The following is a 24736-nucleotide window of genomic DNA, read 5'->3' on the forward strand; positions in this document are numbered from 1 at the left end:
GTATTTAAAATGGCAGCATAATTGGGTACAAGCCTCAACATAATTTGACTACTGAGGCTGACTGATCTCAGGGATGTGTTTGTTACAGCTTCCTAATTTTACAAAACAACTCTGAGAAAACATTAAGAATGATTTAGTTTGAAACTATGAAAACAAGGAGTTTGCAGTTTACATGCAACCCCTTCCTTTTGTAACAGGTACTCTACCACTTTGCAGCCTTGGAGGGGAATTTTGTATCTCCCTTTTCTTCTTCAAGTGAATACTTGATAGTCAGTCTCAGATATGTGTGCATCCCATTTAGTCAGGCAGTCCTTATCTGTGCACTTGTTGAACATGTTGCAATGAAATAACTAATTAGCAGTGTATTCTGTAGAGAACTTTGTGCCACTTTTTAAGCAGGCCACAGAGTACATATTCTGAGAATCACCTATTTTCATAAGTGATTTCCAAAGGCACACAGGACAGGTCTTTCAGCAGTATTTTGGGTTTCAACATACATATGGTCACATTGGGAAAAGCAACTCAATGGGATCTGTGCCTGGCTGCCATTTAAGTCAGTGGAATGCAGGTACCCCACCTGCTGAGGTTCTTCAGCATCTGCATCTTAATTGCCTTTGAAAGTCTATTCCTATCCTCCTACCCCGTCACTTTTGAAAATGAAAGAAGCATACCTCTGAAAATTTTATCTATGAAAAGATTTTACCTATTTTACTGTGAAGTGAGCCCATTTCTGAGAGGATCATACACAAAAGTGTTAGTCATTTTAAATACTCCAGTTACTACCACATCTAGATCATTTAACAGAATCATTATCATGTGCACATGCAAGAACAAGATTTTGTTGTTGTTGTTGTTAATGTTTATTGATAATATAAAGCTAAGAAACATAATTTTGTGTTCCATGATTTTGCTGTGTATTCATGGACATGTATGGGTGTATAGTCCAGCAGCAGTTAATGAAGATCCAGTGGCCATTAGTTCTTGAAGGCTGCATAACCTTATATTGATACCGTTCTGTGTTCATGGTAATCCAGAAGTACATGCTTCCGTTATGCTAATCTGGGACAAATTTTGAGGGTATATGCCTGTCTATCAGCGGGTCCTTTATGTGCAGGAACAGTTTTTGCCCAAGGTGTTCAAATATGGTAACGTTGAGCTTCTGCTGAAATTGCCTTTGAAGTCATATAGGTTACTCCTTCACTCTGGTTTCTCATGCTTGTATTTCTAAACCATCAATTACCAAAGCAGTAAATTAGACAAACTCTGCTGATGCTTAGGAAATGATACTTTTTTCAGGTGGGTTTTTGGTTGGTTGGTTGGTTGGTTTGGTTATTTTGAACAAAATTGCTCTGTGTCTTCCTGTGCAAAAAATGAATGGGTTTATATCATGGGGAGAGGGAGGGGGGACAAGATCCATGCGAAAAATGTCCTGGAAGAGGGACTTTTGTAGTCACAAACCCTCTTGGATGCTGTAGAAAAGTCTGGATTTGAAGCCCAACCTTTGCTGGTATATGGAGCTAACTCCAGGAAAGCTCTCCTGCCCTTCCCCAACTGAGCACAATGAAACTTGGAGGTGAAGCCAGAGCTAAGCTTCTGAATCACATTCCTGTCTCTACTTAGTACATATTTATGCTGAAATGTCTGCACAGTACTATATAATCCAGACTAGTATTTCATTTGAGCTGCCTTCCTGAGTAAATCAGGAATAGCATATTCAGTAACTGACCACAGATGCTTAAATCTGGTTGGTTTTGTTTGGGTTTTTTTTTTCCCATCTAATGGTACTAGCTCCAACCCCTGTATATAGAAGTTGTGAAATAGAAAGCAGCAGCCAAAAAATATCCTGTCTGTTAACAGAGAAGGGGTAGCTAATGCTAAAACTTGTAATTTTTTTGATACAATGGAAGAGACCTCTAATATTCAAATAGGATTATAAGGTTGAATAATAAAAGCAAGACGTTGTTTCCACTTCAGTCTCCTTCTTCAATAGCAGGTAAAGACCCAGGTTGCTCAAAGCCGCTTTCAACCTGGCATTGAACACTGCCAGGGATGGGACAGCCACAGCTTCTCTGGGCAACCTGTGCCAGAGCTTCAACACCCTCACCGTAAATATTTTCTTCCTAATATTTAATCTAAATCTACCCTCATTCCGCCTTGTCCAACCCAGGTATAGGACCATACACTTGACCTTGTTGACATTCATGAGGCTTCCATGGGCCCATCTCTCCAATGGCATCCTTCCCCTCCAGTTTATTGACCGCACCACCGTATATACACTGTGGTATAGGTATATAGGTAATAGTGCTATATAAAAGCTCCTTGTTACTAGCCATTGGCAGAAGAAAAAGGCAGAAATAGCCAACTGAGTGACTAAAAGGAAACACACATGCAGACTCTTGAGTATAGATCCATAAATTATCATTTATATTATCATAAAAACTCATTTAAATTTCAAAATATTTTTTAAAGGGTACTCACCCTTTGATTGCTATATTTTTTTTAGTATTCTGAATAAATAAAAGGAAATTAACTTATAGGTTGAAACATGAGACACATTCCAGCTGCAAGGGCAATTAAAATGCTGGATACCAAAGGGTGAGATGTTGATGAAGAGAGACTTTGAAAGGCTGATAGCATCTGTTAATGAAAATTCTCAGAGGCAAAAGATTTGTTTGGTCAGGTAGTTTGAGAAACAAAAAGTGTAGATAAAGGTTAAGGAGAGGAATAAATCTTTTTCTAACATGATTGACTGAAGGTCAGATAGAAAGAATAATTTTACTATGTTTGAGGGCATTCAACCAGCATATTCCTTTTTACAAGACATTTATCTGAGGTGAATTCAGGGTCTTTTTGTGATGAATATGTATATCAATTCATGCTCCGATTACCATAATCTCCTGTGATTGTTTCTTCAAAGGAATAATATTTAACATTTTTTTAGACTCAGCAGTTCCAGACATGTTTTCATGAGAAGGCAGTCAGCAATACTCTCGCATGCTCAGGCTAAAACCCCTATACATATCATGGCAAAGAATTAACTTGTGTTATCAATAATTTTAAGGTTGCAGCGCACATTAAAATTACATTTTTAGCTCTTGAGATGAATGCAGTGATATGTGAGGCCAAGTTTTAGCTATTTTCAAAATCCTGTGCTGTTGATAAGAGTCTAGATTTCCTTTTCCCAGAGCATTTCCTGCCTACAACAGAATAATCCACTAATACTGTCTTTTGGCTAAAAAAAAAAAAAAAAAAAAGGAAAAAAGAAAAAGAAAAAAGCTATTTAAGCTTAAAAAAGATTTCATTTTTATTGCCTTTCTGAGATGATAATTCCACACAATACTTTCCTTTTTAATTCTATTTGTAATCGTATTGTGCAAATTTACCTGGAATAATAAATAATGCTCTCCATCAGTATCCCAGTTCACTGGCAGCTAGGTAACTATCCAGCTTAGTCTGGCAAATAAGATAGGAAGAAAATGTATTCTGAGATACCATACTGATGTTTTTACTATATCATTTCAGCGGCTAGCTGTTTGTCGGCAGTATAGAAATCTTTAAAAGTATATGCTCAACTATGTGACTGTTTGAAATAAAAATAAATCTAGATAGGAATCAGGAGAACCTGAATTTGAAAATTGGCTGTATTACTCATTCTCTGTCTAGGATAGGCCAGATAATTTTTTTATTCTATGGCAAATTTATTATTTGCCTATTTCATATGGGAATGTTGATAATAAATCTGTTAATTTTCTGTGCTTTGAGCGTTTAGAGTTGTTAACATGATTAACGTCGTTGAAAGGATTTTCTGAAAGCTGAATCACACTAAAACATCTTGTGTGATGTGCCCTGCTTTGTATTAAGTGTAGATGGCTCTGGGGGAGCTACAGACACAGGTAGGATGTACTTCTGAAACAATTAAGCTAGGCTCCAATGTGTCATTAAGGCAGAGGTACACCAGGAGTTTTGCGGGCATGTGGAAGAGAGGAAGAAAATCCGTATCAGTGCCACCAGGAAGGTAAGCATTAATGTTATATACAGGACCAGACCTTTTGTTTCTGAAATGATGCCTGTGTTCATTACACCACCTCACTCAGACCAGCCACAGTCAAGCCTCAAGAAAGGTGGTTCAACAGCATGGCTCATCCCTGAGAAGCAGCGCACTGCTCCATTATTTATCAGGTGGCTTTTTATTTCCTGTTTTTCTCCAAGTCATCTGATAAGCCAAATATATCTCCTCAAAGTCAGTATTGTCACCAAAAGATGAGTTAAATTTTCCATGTCCTGTAGGATCTGCACGTGCTCTGATTTTGGTTATTATAAGCTTTCCCTTCTAGAACTGGCTTCACATGGAATGTTCTACAGTTGTTTTGCAGACAAGTTAGGTTTTCTTTTTCAGCCTGATAATTGCTAACTTTGTGATTCCTAATTAGAATCTTTTTGCTGAGATAAATATGTAAACACAATTAGATATGTATTTTTAACACGCAGTAATTAGCCTCATCAGTTGAGTGCTAGTCAACACATTGGGATTTTTGTTCTTTTAGTTTTTCAATTGCAGGTAAAGATTGTGAGTAGTACGTGCATCATGACGCCTTGCAGAACTTCATTCTCTTATGTATTTTCTTCCATTGATTTCCACACATATTGCAAACGGAGAAATGACATGGCATCTTTAAATTATGAAGAGAAAGTGTGAGTCTTTCAAATACGCCTGAATTTAGGACAGCCTAAGTCCAAAGGATCTTACTTAGAACTCACTATGGTCAGTTTCATGGCATGTAACATTAGGAGGATTATGGCTGGCTCTAATTTCTTCAGTAACCAGTGAACAGGAGTAGTTAATTAGGAAACCTACCTCTAATGGTCTGAAGGAAGTGGTTGGTAATACCTGTGTATCTTGGTTTGTTCTTTTTTACCAAAAGAAATTACTCTTCAGATGATATCATTCAGGTGCTCTTCAGCAGTAGGCTGGACTCTTGCAAGAAGGAGGGCTTGGTATGGACTCCTTCTAGCTTGCTCCGTACAAGAGGCAGAATGTGAGGCTGCAAAATAGTGTGGTCATGGGATAGAAGTGCTCAGAAGTGAATAGAATGGAAAAAGGCTGCTATAAAAGGCTGCATCTAGCAAGGCTATGGTATCGTACTACAGTTACGGTGTTACTTTCCCAATACCAAGAGGATGCAGAGCTGTACTCAGCAAATGGTTTATTTTAATTTTGCTGATGTTAATTGGAGCATGTCCTTGCTGGAGAATTTAGGGCACTCAGGGTGTTGGGCAGGAATATCATTGGAATTGAACTCCTTGGATTTGCATCCCACTGTATGTGCAACCACATATGCTTACTGCATAGTTTTAGATTTTCAGCTGTGCTGGGCAGACTGGATGTAATGTAGAGCTTCACAGATGAAATCTCTCTATACTTAAGCAGTTTAACTTTATTTTTTTTAAATTCAGATCTCCTAAAGGCTGGAAGTTGGTTATTTTTAATATTAATGTAGTTTTATAGTTTTGTCATTTGCATGTAACAAAGGTTTCCCCTTGGGAGGGCTCTCCACTACTCCTAGGCCCATATCTCCCAGATCTCAGCATTCCCTGGTGACAGAATGCCCTACTACCAGACTACTACCTCTGTCAGCTTTCTGATAGCATCAGTATCAAGAGTTCTTAATAAGTACACAGAGGATACCCTACAGCCTATGCCCACTGTACAACAAAGTGCTCTTCACCTTCTGTCACTTCTCAGAATACATTATTCCTTTCTCTGATTTTCTGTGCTAATTCTTCTGCCTTCTCTGCACAATTGTTTACATGTTTTATTTTCCTCAAGCAGAACATCCTCTGGTTTTAAAGTGTTCTCATCTCATCTGTTTTGTTACCAGTCTGCATCCAGAAGCTATAATCAGACAATTGTTATTCCCTTGGAAATTATTTAAATAAATATTTGCATAGCAAAGCTGAAACTAGAACACAGCTCTTTTGATAAACTTTGGATCATATTGTTGTATTGAGGTGTACCTATCTGTCCTACACTTGCCCACATCATTGTGAAAGTCATATGAGTAAGTCCCTTTACGGAAGTGACAGCATTGCTTACAGCATCTTTATGTCTGCCCTTGATTATTGTACTCTTTGATCTCTTACTACGTTACTCATTTTACACTAGCACAGCTTCATTCAGAAACACTGGAGTTGCACTGACCTAAAACTTGAGTAAAATGAGGGGTGAGTTAGATGCAAGGTTGTTATGAAAGACCAGATCAAGGTGAAATGCATACAGAAAGAGCCATGTAAAAAAACAGAAAAAAAGTCTTTTACTTGTATTAATCAGATCTGAATTCGTGTGTATTTAGCTGTGTCCCATCCTGAGCAAATGTGGACTACACAGTTCCTGTGAATCCTCCCTCAGAGCTAGGCAAGCTCACATTTACTCAACAAAGCTGCCATACCTATTTGTGTAGGTTTCTCTGTTTATGGAGACAGGTTGCAATAATGTAATATATGTGCAGGGGAAACTAGAGCTTTACTGAATAGAGAAAGCAGAAAAAAACCTAACATTAGAGTGTGTTTACTACATGGCATAGAAGGTTGTCCATTACCAGAACAGTGGAGTGTAACACTTTACGTGCTGGTTACCACATAGATGTGATCAGGTCAGGAACAGATAGAAAACAGTTATTTCATTTTAATTTACTAATTTGAATTTACAGGTGTTAGACTCATAGAGCACTCCAGTGCACTAGGCATCTGCTGCATCTCTTACTGGTGACTTATGTAGTAGCTTGTTCCTTGCTTCTTCCCTTACTATAAAATCATTAAGCAGACATAAGCGATGTAAAGCATACTTGCCTGACAGGTTTGGATTTTGAGTGATGGGGAGTGTTTTGGGTTGGCTAGTTGTTTTTTACTCATGCTGACATGTTGATCTGTTTGCTAGGCTCAGTGCCAAACACACAGAATATCCAAGAATTTCTCAACTTGAGACCTCTGGTACTCTTGAAATGTAAGCTGGCATTGTAGAATTTGTATTTGTCTTGGGAAAACACTTGCTGTGATGGCCTCCTTTTGGTGAGTTCATTGTACCCTTGTCAAACACAGCTCCTCACTTAAATCCCAGAAGTTCATTTATAGGCCAGAAGCTTAGTTCTTCATGTCGTGTCCCAGAAGCATAGCTCAAAACACAAGTATTCAGATTAGAGCTGATGTTCATTCAGCTTGCACAAGCATGCTGCGTTCCAAGAAAATATACCCCTCAATGATCTTTGGCACTCAGCAAGGCAAAAGAAAAAGGGAATTCAAGGAAATATTATTTCTTTTCTAATAGGAGGCTGCAGTTCAAAATCTTATCAGGAACATTCAGGGAAAGAGAGATTTACATAGGCGGTAATTTTTTGTCAGTAAGTACTTTGGTGGTGCGAGTTCTAAGGGCTCAGATGTTCCAGTGTGGTCATTTATTCATGACACATTAATGATTGCTTTACTTAAACAAGAGTAAGTTCAATGATATAGTACATAGAATTTCATACAGCTGAGAACACTGCTCGGACATATTTTGCTTACATGGGTGTGGGAAAGGTTCCATGAGCTTTCATAGATGCAAAAGACTGCAATATCCTCTTCACCTGTGTTAGTAGGGTCAGTTGAGAGATGCTTGTATCAAAGGGATGATCTGAAAGACTGAGGTACAGGCTTTGCTTCCCTGGCAGAAGTATGAAGATAACTGTGAATTCATGTCTTTGTCTAGCTGCAGCGAGGGCTGCCTAGAATGTAATTCTGTCTGGGTTGTTTAAACTACAGAGATAGCATGGCAACACATTACATTTTCCCTGCTTTGAGGGAAATTTTCACTGAGTATTTGCCTTCTTTGCAAGCTTCAGTCAGTAGATCTCAAAATACTTGCTTCAGCTCACTGAGAGGTGACCTGGGCACTTGTTTTGTTCTAGTTTTATTACTATATCTGCCTCCAGCCCAGTCATTTTGCAAACTGTTCAGAATGAGGGTTAGGTCTTTTAAATCATCAATATCTCAAGAATAAGCCAGACAATGACACGTTTGAATGTAAAGGCTGGGATTGTCTCTGCTTTTAGTCTGTGCAGATCAGATTGTCTTGTGAGATTGCATTCAGAGATCACAGGAGCAACCCCTCCCCAATAGTTGGCTAAAAGGGACCATATCGTCATATGGGTCTGTGGCATGACCTGACAAGTATGGACATCACCATCATGTGACCAGACATATCTGTAAATCAGTTACGCCAACATGTTAATAACAGTGCAGTGAAGGGATGTGATGCCATCAGATGAGCTAGCCTCAAAAGCAGTGCTCCCAGGAAAATGCATGCCTTCTATCCTGCTGCTTTTTCACATCCAAAGTATGACTAAAACAAAAGAGGTAAAAAGATCAAATTGGGGTCTGAATGAATTTTTCCTGTGGTCTGTATTTGCATTACTGACAATAGAATGAACAACCTTTGAATTTTAGTAGTGGTGTTATGAACCTGGTTTTGGACAATCACACTGCTGTCATCTTCTGGGAGGATGTCAGTTTTTCTTGCCATATCTAACATTTTTTGGCTTTATCGAGTAGTATAAACTGGCAGCAGTATTAATGAAAGCATTTCATTAATAGGCTGAGAAAATTGGGGCTTAGGCTGAGAAAGTTGGAGCTGTTCAGCCTGGAGAAGAGAAGGCTGCGTGGAGACCTCAGAGAAGCCTTCCAGTATCTGAAGGGGGCCTATAGGGATGCTGGGGAGGGACTCTTCATTAGGGACTGTAGCGATAGCACAAGGGGTAATGGGTTAAAACTTAAACAGGGGAAGTTTAGATTGGATATAAGGAGGAAATTCTTTCCTGTCATGGTGGTGAGGCACTGGAATGGGTTGCCCAGGGAGGTTGTGAATGCTCCGTCCCTGGCAGTGTTCAAGGCCAGGTTGGACGAGGCCTTGGGTGGCATGGTTTAGTGTGAGGTGTCCCTGCCCATGACAGGGGGGTTGGAACTAGATGATCTTAAGGTCCTTTCCAACCCTAACTATTCTGATCCTATGATTTTTCACAGACCTGTGGTGAATTACCAGTCTTTTAGTCTTTAGGACTGATACAGACCATAGAAAGACTACAAGGTAGAGATAGTTTCCATGGCTGGCTGGTTTCCTTTAGGGTGAATGGGATGAGAGGCACCCAGGAGAATTCCGCACCTCTGGGCTGCTCTGGGGCAAGCATCTCCTGTAGAGCTTTTGCACGGAGTGTTTACTGTGGGATAGGGAATGGAAAAGCTCCATGTGAAGGTCTGGTCATTGACATGCATCGAATAGAGAAAATAATGCCCTCATTCTGTACTTAGGCAGTGCCCCCAAACTATCACAGCTTGCATTGTTATGCTAAGGAGAAAGAAAAATGCACATTTGAAGATAAAATGGTCCTTTTATTTAAACAATCACACTACTTATATAACAGCTCTCTTAATGGCAGAGTACATCTGGAGCCTGGAACATGTTGTTTACAGAAATACCACATAATGGGTAGAGATGTAAAAGGTGGTAAATGGGCTGAAGGCAATAGGCATGGAGAGGGATCGGAGGTTGGGAACAAGGAACACGTGTTTGCAAAAATGAGAGGATGCTGCTTTCCTGTGAGCAGGAGGATTGAACCATGCTTTTGTAAAGCAGGGGGAGTGGGCTTTGTAAATGTTGTCAGAGGGCTGGCCTAACAAGTAGGAAGGGCAAATGCTACCTCTCAAAGTGAGGATGGGAGGGAGCGAGCCCAAGAGAGGTGAGCTGGCATGGCACAGTGACCATAGAGAGGATTCCAAGACCTGGCAAAGGTAGAGGGGACTGTGACTGTAAAGACTTGGTGTGACAAGGAGAAACATGAGGTAGAGAAGACAGAGATGCTGAAGCTCTGGAACTTCTTCACAGTAAGATAACTGTAATTGTATTTTCATGTCTAGGAGAAAGGCTGCTGAGTAACTTTGCCCTTCTCTTTCTTGAAATGGTAACTGCTAATGCACACACATGCAAAAACATACACGCTCACACCCACACGAACATGCAATTGCACAGAATCAGGAAAATTGCCCAGCTTTCTTCTGAGATATTCAAGGTTTGACAAAGTGAGCTCTGACTCAAACAGTTAACTGAAGCTGGGTGCATGGCAGTCAACTGATGGCATCTGCTCTCCAGCATGTGTCTTTTCACTCTTTCCCCAAGGCAATTCAGAGGTTTTGTATGTGATATTAGCATAAAGTAGAGCTACAGATTTTTTTTTGAAGTGTCATTTTTTAAATTATGTTGCACCATTTTGTTCAATTTGAAGTGAAAAAAATAGACTCATGGACTGTTTTCTGTTGTTTACAGCAAGCTCAAGGTTCATGCTTAGACAATATATGAATGATGAAACAAAGTGGTAAATATTCATTACTTGGTGAAATCATATTTTTTTAAAAGCACATCTTTGTACACAAAGCATTTCTAAGTCCCCATTAGTGGTGTTTATGTTCCCACATCAGAATTCCTTGTTTGCAGTGAAACAAGTATCTTAGGCTTAGATCTTCCTCCTACATGTAATGGGATCACAGTGCTGTCACAGGCATCACAGCCATTTTTGTAAAATATGATGTTAAGGAAGACTGAGTTCATATGTAAATGCCTCTCTTTCAATAGTCTCAGGGGAAAGAAGATGCCAGAAAGAATTCCCAACCAGCGTATGTGTTAATCGTCACCACCTTTCATGGGATAGTAAAGTGCATTCATACAAAGACAAGCGTTAAGAATCAAGGCGGCTGCATGGGTAAAGTGAGGGCATTTGAGTAAGACTTAAGGAAGTCACATGGTAAATTGTAATAATCTAATTGCAGTCTAGAAAATCACATTCGTTCCTTGTTTGTGTCTGTAATGAGGTAATGATGCAGCTCCTCTGGCTTCAGAAAGCCACTACGGATTTACAGCAGGCTACAGAAGATCACACTGCGGCACAGTCCTCAGTTACCTACAATGATATCCAAGTTCAGAGTAGCTATAGGTATAATTTGAAGCAGTGAACATGCTGTTCCTCTGTAGCACAAACTCATTTCAGTTTCAGAAGCATAGAGTCTAGTTGTCAAAAAGCACAATTGATTGTTGATCCTGTATGTTTATGTGTTTGTGCACTTTTAAAATCTGGCTATGGATAAGAAATCCACAGTATGACTAAATGATTGGATTGAAAGTTTTACAAATAAATTATCTGGACAGAAGCACAGTGCACATTGACGCTTCTGACGAAAGAAACTCCTCTGGAGACCACTGTGTGTGTTTGAAGTAGATGACCTCTGTCTTTGATTGACATCAATCCAGACATGAAACAATTAGAACTATGAAAAAAATTTAATTTCCTGAATCAAAATAGGTAATTCACCGAATTCCCAGCTAATAAAGGGATGCACATCAATGTCTGATGACTCCTACATAGCATGACTTGAAGATCACCATTCTCACTTCCACCACCTTTCACTTAGGGACTTGGGTTCTGTCTGCATGGCTGTTCACAAGAAATGAAAAGCTGTTTGCTTTATGATTTCCCACTGTGCAGTCTTTGGTTATTCTGTGCAGCTTCTCTCCTCTGTTGAGGCTGCTAAATGAGTTGGTATTACTTTAACAAAAGCATTCGAAGCGTGCTTAATGCTGCTAGACCCCATATTTAAAAACATTTTTTGAAATCAAGGTGAGTATCAGTAAAATATTCTGTGGTCTGTGGCTCAATAGCCAGTGCAGTGACTTAATTGACATTCTTGAGCAGTGCTTGGATCTCTGCCAGTTAATGACCCATTGCTGCAGTCTGCACAGGCAAATTACCCCTTCTGTCCAGCCCTTCAAGCTGATGGTTTTTTGGCCAAATAGTGGCTGCAGGCTCCTATTCTCAGCTGGCACGATCCCCAGCATGACTATAAACATCCCTAAGAGGATCATAATATGATATATTGGACAGATTCTGATACGCCTCGCAGCAATATACCGCCAAGCAATTCTGCTGAAGTCAGTGACTTTGACAGTGGCGTAGCTGAAAGAAGAAACTGGTCCCTCCACTGTTGCTTTCTGAAGTAGTGAAGCATTTGCAGGCTGTTAGCTAGTCTGTGTCCCTTTGGATGATGCAAGTTTTTGTGAACCCTTTGTCGAGCATTCAAACTTGGTTTTGTTCTGTTTTTAAACAGTTGCACTGTCTCTTCCTCCTGCAGGGTTTTCCATTCTTCAGGCCATTATGGAAGCAGCAGTACAAAACAACTGGCAAGTGACAGCCAGATCTGTAGGAAGCATAAAAGATGTTCAAGAGTTCAGAAGAATTATAGAGGAGATGGACAGACGGCAAGAAAAAAGATACTTAATTGACTGTGAAGTAGACAGAATCAACACCATTTTGGAACAGGTATATGCCTTTTAGAAATTGTGATCTCTCTGTGACAGATACCATTAATGTTTCCAGAACTATTTCTAAAGATTAATTAAATATCCATTGATATGTGAGTCCCAACAACTGGTCGGTTACCTAATGAAATTAAAATGCCTCGGTGATGCTCATGGTTGATGGCAGCACTTACATGTAGCCTACCAGGAAATGCCTCTGTGATATTTCTTCCTAAATGTTAATAATGAATTATTTTTAAGTAGGTTAAGAACCTAAAGCCTCATCTGCCAGAATAACATTACTGACATCAGGGCTACTTGTCAGAATTGCAAGACAGGTGCAGTTTGTTAAGTGGAACATGAAACAAGAAATAAAAAGCCAGTGAAGTAGTTTTGAATCATCTTAGAGAATTCCCAAATGGAAATATTTGTAATGAAAAAATCAGGTGCTAGTCTAAATGACTCATTAGCACTTTTTGGTACATAAAGCCCTTCCCTCTGCATAGCCGGTGCTGTTGATAGGCTTAAATTGTGGATGATAGAGTCTAAATACTTTTACTGGGGAAGATGTCAGTTTGGGTGACTGTTCTGCTATTGTGTGACCTTCAAAATGTTTGCTTTGCCCCAGGGGAATGTCCACAATCTTTGGTATGACTGAAGTTTCTACAGGGAAAGTCAGTAATGGTGGACCCCATGTTGACAGCTGAACAATTAACTGGTTTTCAGCTTTTCCTTCTATTTCCTCTGCTTACCTTGTTATCTTCTCATAAAGTAGGTAAAAAACCCCTCACAAATATGTGTGGTACTTAAATCCATCCATCCAGTTTGCTCCAGGGAATGGCGAGTTGTCTTCTCTCTAGCCAACTGTGTTTGCTGATAGCGTACCATTGAGGGGCAAGATAACTCTGGATTTGCATATTTCAAATCTAGCGTTTTATTGCAGTTTAGAAAGTCAAATGAGTGCTTTGTGTGGAGTCTAGAAAATCTGCTCAGCTAGGAGGCGGTAACATCTGAGTATCTTAACAGCGTGCTGCCTGCACGACTGCAGGTGTCTTTGAAGAGCTTTTCCACAGTGAGCAAAGGGAAGCCAAGACACTCTACCTGTTATGGCAGAGTACTGACAGAGAGACTCTGTCCCACAGAGGGTTGGCATAGGCTGCCTCAGCCCAGCTGCCCTTCCTTTCTTTTCTCTTTTTTGGCTTCCTCAGGAGAATATCTTCAAATGTTCAGCCCTCCCATCACCTTGTGGGAATGATGCCTACATCCAGAGAGGGGGTTTTATTGTAGGGATGAGTGGCCCCTGCCATTTTGTTTTCTCAGAGACAACAGCAGCATTTGCCAGTGACTCTGTATTGCAGAAGCTTGAATAGGACTTATTCAAGAACAAAAGTCATAGCAGAAATAAACAGACTGTAAACCACTAAACAGTCTACCCACGTGCTGAGTTTGCTATCAGACTTTTGGGCTCTTGGCCAGGCTGTTCAGCAAGCTTGTCAGTTCTTTACTCCAAAAACTGCTTATTGTGGCTTTGTGTTAGTGCTTGGATTAAATACGAGTGACCTCTTCTCCTGTGTCAGGCTGGCCAGTATGTGCAGGTCTCTTCCTTTGATGCGTTTTTCAACCAGTTCAAGTCAGGGTGTACCTCTCTTCCAAAAGTGTAGGCTTATCTAAAGACAGTTACACATCTGAGGATTTTTTTCAGAGCCTCCAGATCCTGCTGGAATATTCTGTACCTTCCTCCAGCGACATACAGATATGCAAGTCAGTGACCTTGAGTATTCCATATGCCTTTAGCATCTGGCACATCTGTATGTCCCTATGTTTCCAGGATCTGAAACTTGTCATATGAAGTATTTTTCTTCTCAGGGCTGGCTGATACCCAGGAAGGGTTCCCTCCCAGCTGTCTCCCCCAGTATGTAGGTGTAAGGAAGGGGAGAGAGGACACCTCAGCTCCTACTCTGTGTGGGTTGCCTGTTTTGTGCCAGGTTTCAGTCGGCAGCACATCTGGTTTCATTTCGCTTCCAGAGAATCTTGTGATGAGCCCTACATTGTGTCCTAGAGGTGGATACCCTGCCCAAATTACCTCTGGCCCTGTCTCTTCAGCTGCAGAGTATGGGGAAGCAGAGAGATTAATATCCATTCTGTAAGTTACCATCTGTTTATTCATTTGCCCTATAGTTCTATAACCACTGAGCATGTGGATCCTTATCCCTCCTTGCGCAACAAAACTATGGCCGATTTAATCATCTAGTGGCCTTTCAAGCATACAGATAGCAACACTTATGTCATGCAAAATTCATAAGTTCCCCACACTTCTTTTCCCTTGATGCTAAAATATTCCAGTATTTCTTCACAGATAGATATAAAATTTTGTTCTTATAAACAGAACATTTTCTACTGAGAGCTAACAGTAGGCTTTAGCTTGTTCAACCATGTATTTAGAGACATGTCCTTGATTTAAGAAATATGTTTTTCTTATTCCCAAGATAACAAGTTGTATTTCAGACTAGAGTGGCTTTATGTCCATTTAGAAGAAAATCTCCTGAGAGAAAATAAGGAGGAAGAAACTCCATTCAGGATCAAAATGGTGAAACTTAACAAAAGACCTGTTTTTCCCCAGTCTGTATGTTTTTGTCAAAAGGACAGTATCTCCAAACATAGTCATAAAGGTTAGGCTCCAAGGCAATATCTGTTTTGAGCGGAGGCATCTCACGAAGCAGAAGCAGCATTACAGTCAAGAATGCAGTCCCTAAAGTTTTACAGTGAGTCAAATTGTCAGAGACTTCAGGTAAAGCATCCATAGGATTAAGAAGGGTAATCTGATTGTTCAAACTCTGTCCAGTGTGAGCACTGACCCTTGAGTCTGAAATGTTGAGATTAGGAAGATGGTCTGCCATCAAGGTTTTCAGTGCAGCTGCAGCTACATCCCTCTGCAGAACTGTTCAGATCTCAGGGGAGTGAGCTCACAGCTCAACAACTTTCACATTTGGAGTGTGTCCTGGGTTCAGCAGTAGCAGTCATTTTTCCCCTTCTTGGTAGCTGATGCAGTGCTGTGTTTTGACTTTTGGCCTGGGAACAGAGCTGATAACACTGATGTTTTGGTTTGGCCAAGGACTTTGTGAGCCTCATGCTCTGCCAGGGGGGAGGGGAAGCCAGGAGGAAGCAGAGACAGGACACCTGACCCAAACTGACCAAAGAGCTATTCCAGACCACAGCACGTCATGCCCAGGATGTAACTGGGAGTTAGCCAGAAGGGCTGGGAGACTGCAGGGTTGGAGGAGGTATCGGTCGGTGCTTGGTCGGGCTGGGGGGGCGAGTTATCGGTCGGCTGGTGCTGAGGTGTTGTATTCTCTTCCCTTGTTATTTCCTTTATCATTATTATCATTGGTGGTAGCAGTAGTGATTTGTGTTATACCTTAGTTACTAAACTGTTCTTATCACAACCCGTGGGAGTTGCATTCTTTTCGATTCTCCTCTCCGTCCCTCCGGGAGCAGGGGGAGGGCAAGAAAGGGGGGGAAGCGAGCAAACGAGTTACCTGACTGGGTTTAAACCACGACAGAGTGCCATAAGTATAAATGCAAAACTGCAGTATTTGGTTGACTAGTAGTCATTAAAAGCAACAAGAAGGAAAAATGTAAGTGAAAAAATCAATACTGCTTTCCTGTAAGCTTCCTGGCTTATGTGTTCCATTATGAACAGTCTGGAGTGGGTTTGCCTGTGTTCTTTGTCGCAATTAAAAATATAGCAGCTGCCTATAAATGCAGTGGGACACTTGAAGGAGGAGCAGAGCTTATGTGTAGCTTCAGCTTCTGCTTTGCTTATGAACTCCAGTGATGCCATGTCCTCTGAAGGTACTGCCCTGCATGGGCACAGCCTCCAGGGCAGTGTGCCCTTACTGTGTTTTCCAGGGCTCAGGGACACTGCCGTATCACACGCTTATTTTATCCTGTGTGTGGAGCTGTGCAGAGTCGAAGCTCTAAAAGAGTATTGGGTATATAAATGTTGCGTAATGTCACTCAGAAACTGGTACAGTTCATTTGTACATTTCCAGTGAACTAGAAACTTAAAATTTAGGACACTTCTTCATTAGGTGCCCATGAGTATTATTGAAACCAGGATCTAAAGCAGAATGAAAGGTCACTTGTTCCCTTCACATCCAGAGCATTTCAGCAGTTCTACAGTGTATGTAGTAGGCTGCTGCCAAGCGACTCTGGTTTCCTGTGCTAGAGGTGTATGAATCTGAAGTCACCGTTAGAGGTTTTATTTTTCTGTGATAGTAGTAATTACTCATTTTATGTTCTGTGGTAATTCCTGAGCTATAATGCACACACCAATGCACACACATGCATCTGCTTTTAGTATTTTTCGAGTTTTTACCACATTTGTAGTACGCTTTTTATACAGTTACAGGCGTATTTATATGGCAACCTCTGCATTGCCATTAAATGAAAAAAGAGCCAAAATCTTTTCTCTAAACTGTTGCAAGTATAAAGTCGACCATTATCCTGGAGACAATATTTAAATTGATGCCCCTGTGCTCACAGAGAGATTGTATTTGCCTTGAACTTCAGTTACTGGGTAGCTGCAAAAACACAATTTGCTGTGGAGTTGGCCCTTCTTTGCATCTTTTCAGTGAGCTGAAGTTTTGTGTGTGTCTTTGCCCTTAGAAAGCCCTGTGAGGGTCCCACTCATTATTTACCCTGTGTCCAAGTCATATGAGCTGCTTCTGCAGCTGGCACTAATTGTCCTTACTGACAGTGTCAGGTCAAAAGTTGAGCCTGAGGGCCACCATTTGTGATAGCCTCTTGCTCCTGCATTTGATGTACACTGATGCTTCTCATGCCGTACCTGGACGGTGGGAGAGGATTTGGTCCTTCATTAGCTGTACTGGTGTTTTTCAAAGACAACATTCAGAAGTCTTTTAAAGGTACAGAATATTTGAGGGAAAGGGCGAGCTGGCTAGAATTTGCTCAATGTGTGATCTCTTGAGGCTTTTGTCCCACTGTATTTGTCTGTTTCCCCATCCCTATCAGCTCTGGGAATCTTTGTCACCTCTTCTAAGCCTGTGGCTGATTTTAAACTCCCTCACTCACACACATCTCTTCCAGGTTTTAAAAATCAGTGTTGTATAGAAGTTGCTTTGTTACAGTCCTAGCAGTTAATGTGGTTCTTTCTTCTCTATATAAAAGATAAACCCTTTCATCCTAGCAGACATTACCTTAATTTCTGCATCTGTCTCTCAAATAGTTTAATGCTTGAAACTCTGCTTCTAACCAAAGGCTTTCCTTAATTAGTTTCCAAGGCAACCATCTTGGCAACAATTCAGATGAACCAACTGCAGGGAGAGGAAGGAAACACACTATCAAAATGAATAGTAATAGCACAATACCACTGTGCAAACAGGCGTTGTACATCACCAGAGACAGCATGATAGTTCTGCTATCTCATAAGTTCACTTACAAGGGAAGAATTCCTAACTCAGTAAAAGAAAAGCCACACAAGAGCGTATGTCTTTTTTCACAGATGACTAAACCAGGATTAGTGGCTTTGGTGCGGTACGAATCACAGGTCTGGGGAAGGAAGAGAACCACTGATGCTTTTCAGGACCCCTCATAAGCCAAGGTGTTCCCAAGTGCATTTCATAGAGCACTGTTGCACTGCAGTTCAAATAGCAAGATTTTTGGAGAGGGGACCACCCCACTGGGCTTTTCTAGCCCAGATGTGGCAGGGCAGTAGTAAGACATTAGCAGCTGACAGCTACAGCCTTGCAGGGGGAAGTACCTACATATGAGGTCCCTAGATATGATCCAGAGGTACAGTGCCTTTGTTCTGGCTACAGATGGTTTTGGAGCAGGCCATAATATGGCAAAATACCACCCCAGTCCAAATCACACTCTGTTTGTAATTACACATTTATACATTATGCCAATCTCTTATCCCACCTTCATAGAATTGTAGAATCATAGAAGGATTTAGGTTGTAAGGGACCTTCAAGATCATCTTGTTCCAACCCGCTTGCCTGCATTCCGTTGCAATTCTGCTGGCCTCTGTAGAGCAGATTAAAGGTACCAGAGACAGCTTGGGCTAAATTTATAAAGAATTAGGTCCTGTAAGTTATCAACTAAACCTCAACGCAAACTCTGCCCACAGTATTGAACCAGTAAGATGGAAACCAGCATAACAGTTTTAAAGGAAGTTAATGCTTCCAGGCTTTAAAACAGCCCATGTTACTAAATTAATTTGTGTCACACCATGGATATGTGTGTGTAGGTATAATGGTGTATGTACCACTGGAAGCTCGTTCTTCCAAAACGTGTAGTGAATAAAATTATTGACAGTACACATAGACCCTTAAAAATACCCTGAGTATCTTCTGTCCTGGGAGAACGCATGTAAAGCATCAGAAAAGAAAAATATTGCTGTAACTTTATTACCTCATATGAGTAAAATGGCCTCCCCTGCTGCATAGACTAAGTCTAGTAAAAATAAATTAGCTATTTGTAATCTTTTTCAGTTCATGGTTTATGCACCAAGTTATACAGGGAATATTGCAGAGTGCTGTTTATAGTGAAGCAGAATAAACCTTTCAAACTCCTTCAAAGCATTGAAAAGAGCAAATTGAATGCAATTCTAGGCACAGTAAAATTTCATTTATAATAAAAAAATATATAAGAAAAAGTAACCTCAATTTTTCTAGAGGCGTTTGCACTGATTTTTTTTTTTTTCCCCTTAATTTCATAGAGCACTTAAAAAGGAAAGGAAACGCTCAAAAGGGGGAAAAAAAAAAAGAATGGCTCCTATTCAGTATTTTTTGGTCTGCTTGAAGGCAGTGCTCTGCAGTACAAAACCCCTTCCAAAAGATTCTCATGTGAGCATTGGGACTGAATTACTGCGACACTTCTGGGTTATATCCAAATAATAGTTTGAAGTGATCCTGACATGCTGTAATGGTTTATATAAGCAGAATTCTGTTTCCAAGGACTCTTGTTCAATTCCAGGGAATAATAGTGGGATTTTACTCTGACCTGCTGATGGGAGATATGGAGAAAATGGAAAATGTGTGTATTTTTAAAATGAAAACCCTGTGCCTCAGTTTACCTAATTTCTTTCTCTCCTCCCCTACTGGATATGCATGCTTTTTTATTTTGAGCAGGTAAGACTGAAAGAGTTTAATTTACCCTGTGAGGTATGAAAAGAAGAAATGAGCATGTTTTATGTTTGCCTGTGATTCCTAGAGCATACTCTTAGGAATGTGCAATATACAGTTTCATGGTATTGAAAACCAAAAGGGACAGTTATATGTCATCTCCTGTGTCACAAGGATTAGGCAAATGATGCAAAGGTCACTAAGGAACTGCTTGTTAGTGATGTGGATATAACTTCAAGCTGCATGACAGTGCTGAAGCATATGTGCTTGCTGTAGAAGGTTTGGAAAACCAAGAATAAATGTAAGATTACTATTATTAACAGTTTTTGTGAAAATGACTTTAACTGTTGTGAAACTTAGTGAAGGATGCTAATTTGGAAGATGGCATTGATAGTGCTGTTTTTGCTATACCTGATGTAGACTTGTAGGTCTACAATGGGAGGATCCACAGCTGCCAAGAAGCAAGGAGGCAGCATAAGTAAAGAGAGCATATGTGAAGTTGGAAATGAGGATGTTACTGTGATAAGACCATGTTATATGGGATAGGAGCTGGAGGCATTGTAGATTGAAGGAAATTTAACAATGAATGTTGCTAGGGAAAGGCAGTCAACTCTAACAAGGTGCAAGTTTCTGAGCTAAGAAGAATTGACTAAGAAATACTGGTGTCTTTTGAAAAGGTGTTTCTATGTCAGTGAAAACACATGCGATAGTTACCAAGAAGCTTAGCCACCTGAGCAGTTAACATAAATTCCTGTTCTCTTGGGCTCTCTAGAATATCAGAGCAGAGATAGCAATGGTGCCTATTTGCTCTCGGGTTAGCAATACCTCATATCTCTGCTCAAAGGTGGTGAATTGAGGCTTACGTAGCAGAAGATATATTTCCAGAGGGCCTTGACAAATGAGCAAGAGTGGACCTTGGTGGGATCAAATGCAAAATAGGTGAATACTATAGACTTTATCAGAAGCCATTGCAAGACAGAATACAGCGAAGATCTTTCTCTGTGTACCTTTTCTATCGGCTAATACAAATTTCAGTTTCCCTGTACTCTTTGGAAGATCCATGTGGAGAAACTAAAGTTGCAAAGTCCCAAATTACCAAATCAGTTCTCTTCAAAGAAGTTATTCAAGCTTTAATGACAGCAGTGCATCAAAAAGCTTCAGACCCAAATAATTTTTGAACACCGTACCAACAATTTGTGTCAGATCGGAGAACATAACCCAAATCCCTTGATGTCGTGGTTGCTGGCCTTCTGGTAGTATCTGACCTGAAAGTGTTAATAGTCAAGAAAGAGGGAGGAAGCCAGAACACTGAACCAGTAGACTTAGAAGATGAAACCAATGAAGAGAGTACTGTAGTGTGGTTTGTCAGTGTTGAATTAAAGCAGTTCTGGTACTCAACACACACAGTTTACTGTGATTCAAAATTTCCTGTACACATTTGGGTTTTTGGTTGTTTCTGTGAGATCTGAAGTCTCTGTATGAAATTTCAGGTGAGTTTTGAACTTAAAAGATTTCACAGGGGCTTGAGAAAGTACTGGAACCTCTTGAAATAGCCTTGGATGTAAAATCGCTCCGTTGTGAATATTTTTCAAGGGAGGAAGTTCTCAAAGAATATACTAGAGCTGTGTAGACAATTAAAATATAATCTTCTGCCTAAAATGCCCTATGTGTGAAATCACCGCTACATAGTAACACATTTAATGAAATCATTTACTTCCTGTAAATACAACTGCGAAAATTCCTCCATAACACCACTGGATTATTACTTTATTAATCTCACTCAAGAAGCTGAAATATTCACTAGTTAAAAGTATCTACAACACATCTCTTCAAGGAAGCTCTATGGGAACAGGTATTTTTTCTTGCGAGTATCTTGGCAAAATAAGGGGCAAAGTCTTGGCGATTTTGAGTATCCCTTTCATATGCTACAAAGAATTTGCTGTGATTGTAAAACCCCCCATATCTGATTGTGGTTTTCGTGAAATAGCTTCAAGTGATTAAGGGCAGCATAAGATTTGATTGATTTTCACATGAAGGTCTTTGTATTGAAGGACATGACTTGTGAAGAGAGGCGCAGTCCTGAGTCATATAACTCTGTTCTCATCTGTCTAAACAAAGAAGAGATTTTGATATAAAGTTCATTTAGTGAACTGTGTTTGGCTTAAAGAGTAAATAATTGTGATTATGAATGTCAGTTAAGAGGGATCATAAAGCTCTTCATCTCAGTGTTCTCTAGGGTCTGATGTTTTGCAGCAGAATATGTCCTTTAACAATAACTGTGCCAACAGATTAGGTAATCTGACAATATTGCTAAGTCACAGCAAGGGAAAACAATTTGGCAAAATAGTTTCAGGGCACAGAAAAACTTTGTCATCGCTCTGAAGGAAATTGGGAGGAAGTGTCATGCCCTCAGAACCTATGTTGCAGCTTGTAATTTTTTTTTAAGTAATTTCTAGAGTAACCTTTCATGCACACATTAAATGTGTATTCCGCTTCGCAGTCTTCAATCTGCAAATGTCACATTAGTTATGGGAAAAGAAAGTTTAGCCATATGGAGGGAGAATGAAGTACAATACAGCTTTCAGACGTTGCATTTGATTACCCTCCAAGGACTAACCTGCATAACCATCATCTATCTGGAGATGGCCTAAAAGTAAAATTTCACTATTGATGTGACTGTCATAAAGGAGAGAGGCAAAGGAGAGAAGGGTACAAGAGGGGACAGAGAGGAAAGAACTTTAATAATATACTCCAGAGGCATCTCAGGTCCCTGCTTCCACCATGCGTTTTTTTGTCTCCTTCAAGGAGACTCCTGTTCTCTAAGAGATTATCTCCCATGAGGGATACATTGAGGAAAAGTCAAAAGCTGTCTGAAGAATGTTTTATAATTCTAAACAAATGATCTTGATACTGTGCTGTAGAGGAAAGTAGGATTCTAGTTATGAGGTGTAGTCATAAATATATAAGGTGGCATAGAAGTAGAGTTCTTCGGTACATATAATGCACAAAAATAACAAATGCAGCAATTGAAACTGTATGTATGGATTCCTGACATTCCCTAAAGGACATGAGACCTCTGAAATGGTGGGTGAATTAATCTCATCTATGTACGCAGTTATTTTTACCAACAACGAATAGTACGTGTGTGGAATCTTCATTTTAGTATTTAATACATTCTTCATTTAACTCAAATGTAATATACTACTCATCCTTCATATAAATGAAATCATTGTTTACTGCATATTTTACAGCATCACAATCTCTGGTGACCAGATTCCCATCCCATTAGTACTAAGTGAAGAAATAAATCGCCTTCCCTGGGTTTGCACTACAATTACAATCATGAGGGTTTTACCCTTTGAATGAGGGAAGCTGCTTCTGCTGAATGTGGAAATGGCTTTATTTCCATGGAATTAAAGGCAGGAAAAGTGTCACATATTTGGCTGTGGCAGACCACTACTAGCTGTGGAATGTCTTTTGCCACCACAGGATTTCAGTTCTTTTGGAACCACCTATGTTGGTGCTGGTGTTGTTGGTGTGATAGATAGAGATAAAATCATGACACCAAAAAAGCTACATTTTATATATTTCACTGAGGAAAGATTGAGCCTTGTCTTGTGTTTATAATCCTGAAAGGGAACTCTCTTTCTGGAGGAGCATGTGTCTGAGTTGGAAAACAGGGGAGTGGGCTCTGCAGACTCACTGTAAAATGGATCTGCTGTAGTTACAAGGTATCTTGCTGTGGCATCTGGTTAGATGAGGAAAATCCTATTCGCATTTCAGGAGAGCTTTTATTTACTGTTCTCCCCCTGTTTATCCTCCCTATCTGGAAAATTTACATGACAAGGGGGGTGACCTGTGCAAAGTAAACCTAGGGAGGAATGATTGTGTATGGCTGTCAAAATGCCATTACACCTTTGCTCACATGGTAACACTGTGGAAGGTAACTGCATTGCTGTTGACAGCGCACTGATCCCAGAGAACTGAAGTGTGGTGGCTGCAAGCCCCATGGGGAGCTCCCCCACTGCAGCAAAGGTCTACAGGAATAGGAGGAAGGCCAGGGAGAGGATGCTGCTTTCCAACTGAAGAGCTGCTTCAGTTTCTCGTTCTCTTGAGTGGTAGAAACAGAGCTGAGATGTAGTGCATTGCAGATGCCACTCAAGAGAAGCTAGACATCCTTGCTGACATACTGCCAACAACTTTTTGAGCCTTGACTTTTTGTTTTCCTGAACTGGTAGGATTCTCACCCTAATACTCTGTTCCTCTGCCTTCTTAAGTGGGCCCTGAAGACCAAATTAGCTGGTAACACTGGTCCAATAGCATGTTGCATCACAGGGCACAACTTTTCAATCATTCAACCCAATATCAGGTAGGAGCTGCTCAGATCTGAGATAAGCTTTAAGTAACTCCATCCTTAGAACAGAAAGGAGATCAATAGGGGTAGAATCTATGAAATACCTGACCTGATACCCAGGAGAGAAGACAGTGTGCTCCACAACAGTTCAAGTTTGCCAGACAGTTGCTGTCCTTGATGTGCAACCCACACTGACAGCTCATCCTGACAATGCTGTTGAAATTTCTTTAGACCTGAGTCCAGTTGTCTATTCTACTTGTTTGCTCCTGAAAGAAAAAAATCATGCCATCACTTCTGGCACTTGCACACTTATGACACTGAAGGTAACAGTGTCATAGCTGTATTTGTATAGCAAGTCATAAAGACGCTGCTCAGAAATATATGTGTATACTTAAAAATCAGTAGAAATTCTTGAAGTTAATGTGGGCTTTTTCCAAAAGTGGAACCCAAATTAATGCATGAATAACCTCGACAAATACCACAAAATCCTTTTTTACTCTGACTTTACAGGAAATCTTTTCTTCTTGCTGTCTTTTAAAATGTGGGAAAGAAGAGTTCTAGAGTTAAACTGCCTTATTGTTCCCAGGTATGGTTGAAATGGAAAGACACATTATAGCAGGTCAGATCTTTGCCTGTCATTTCATTTAAGTGGCATACTTCTGCCGCTTGTCAGGTATGAAAAAATCAGTAAAAATCTTTAGCCCTTCCTTGTGGCAATACTGTCTGTCAGCATCAGTATTTTATGTTATGGAAAGATCTAATGGACTCATAAAATGTCAGGGTTTTGAGCTGCAGAGGAGGTAATCTGTACTTTCATGATCTCTTTTTCCTTCTTTCTTCATTTGTAAATAAAGGATGATAAAT

The 24736-nt window shown here is 40.2% G+C and overlaps 1 protein-coding gene across 3 annotated transcripts in view; it reads left to right on the top strand.

Moving 5' to 3' along the window:
* Positions 1 to 24736, top strand: part of GRIA3 (glutamate ionotropic receptor AMPA type subunit 3) — a 146055-nt gene that overhangs the window by 53072 nt on the left and 68247 nt on the right. For all 3 annotated transcript variants that reach the window (XR_008974322.1, XM_057425122.1, XM_057425121.1), the window contains exon 4: positions 12205 to 12392. Coding sequence is in view for 2 of the 3 variants with exons in the window: in XM_057425122.1 (XP_057281105.1) it covers positions 12205 to 12392 (188 nt within the window). In the remaining variant the exon portion in view is untranslated. The remainder of the gene's footprint in view (positions 1 to 12204; positions 12393 to 24736) is intronic.

Source organism: Pezoporus wallicus, unplaced genomic scaffold (assembly GCF_028554395.1).
Source record: "Pezoporus wallicus isolate ANWC-B61680 ecotype Strahan unplaced genomic scaffold, APGP_CSIRO_Pwel_v1 scaffold_6445, whole genome shotgun sequence".
Lineage (NCBI taxonomy): Eukaryota > Metazoa > Chordata > Aves > Psittaciformes > Psittacidae > Pezoporus > Pezoporus wallicus.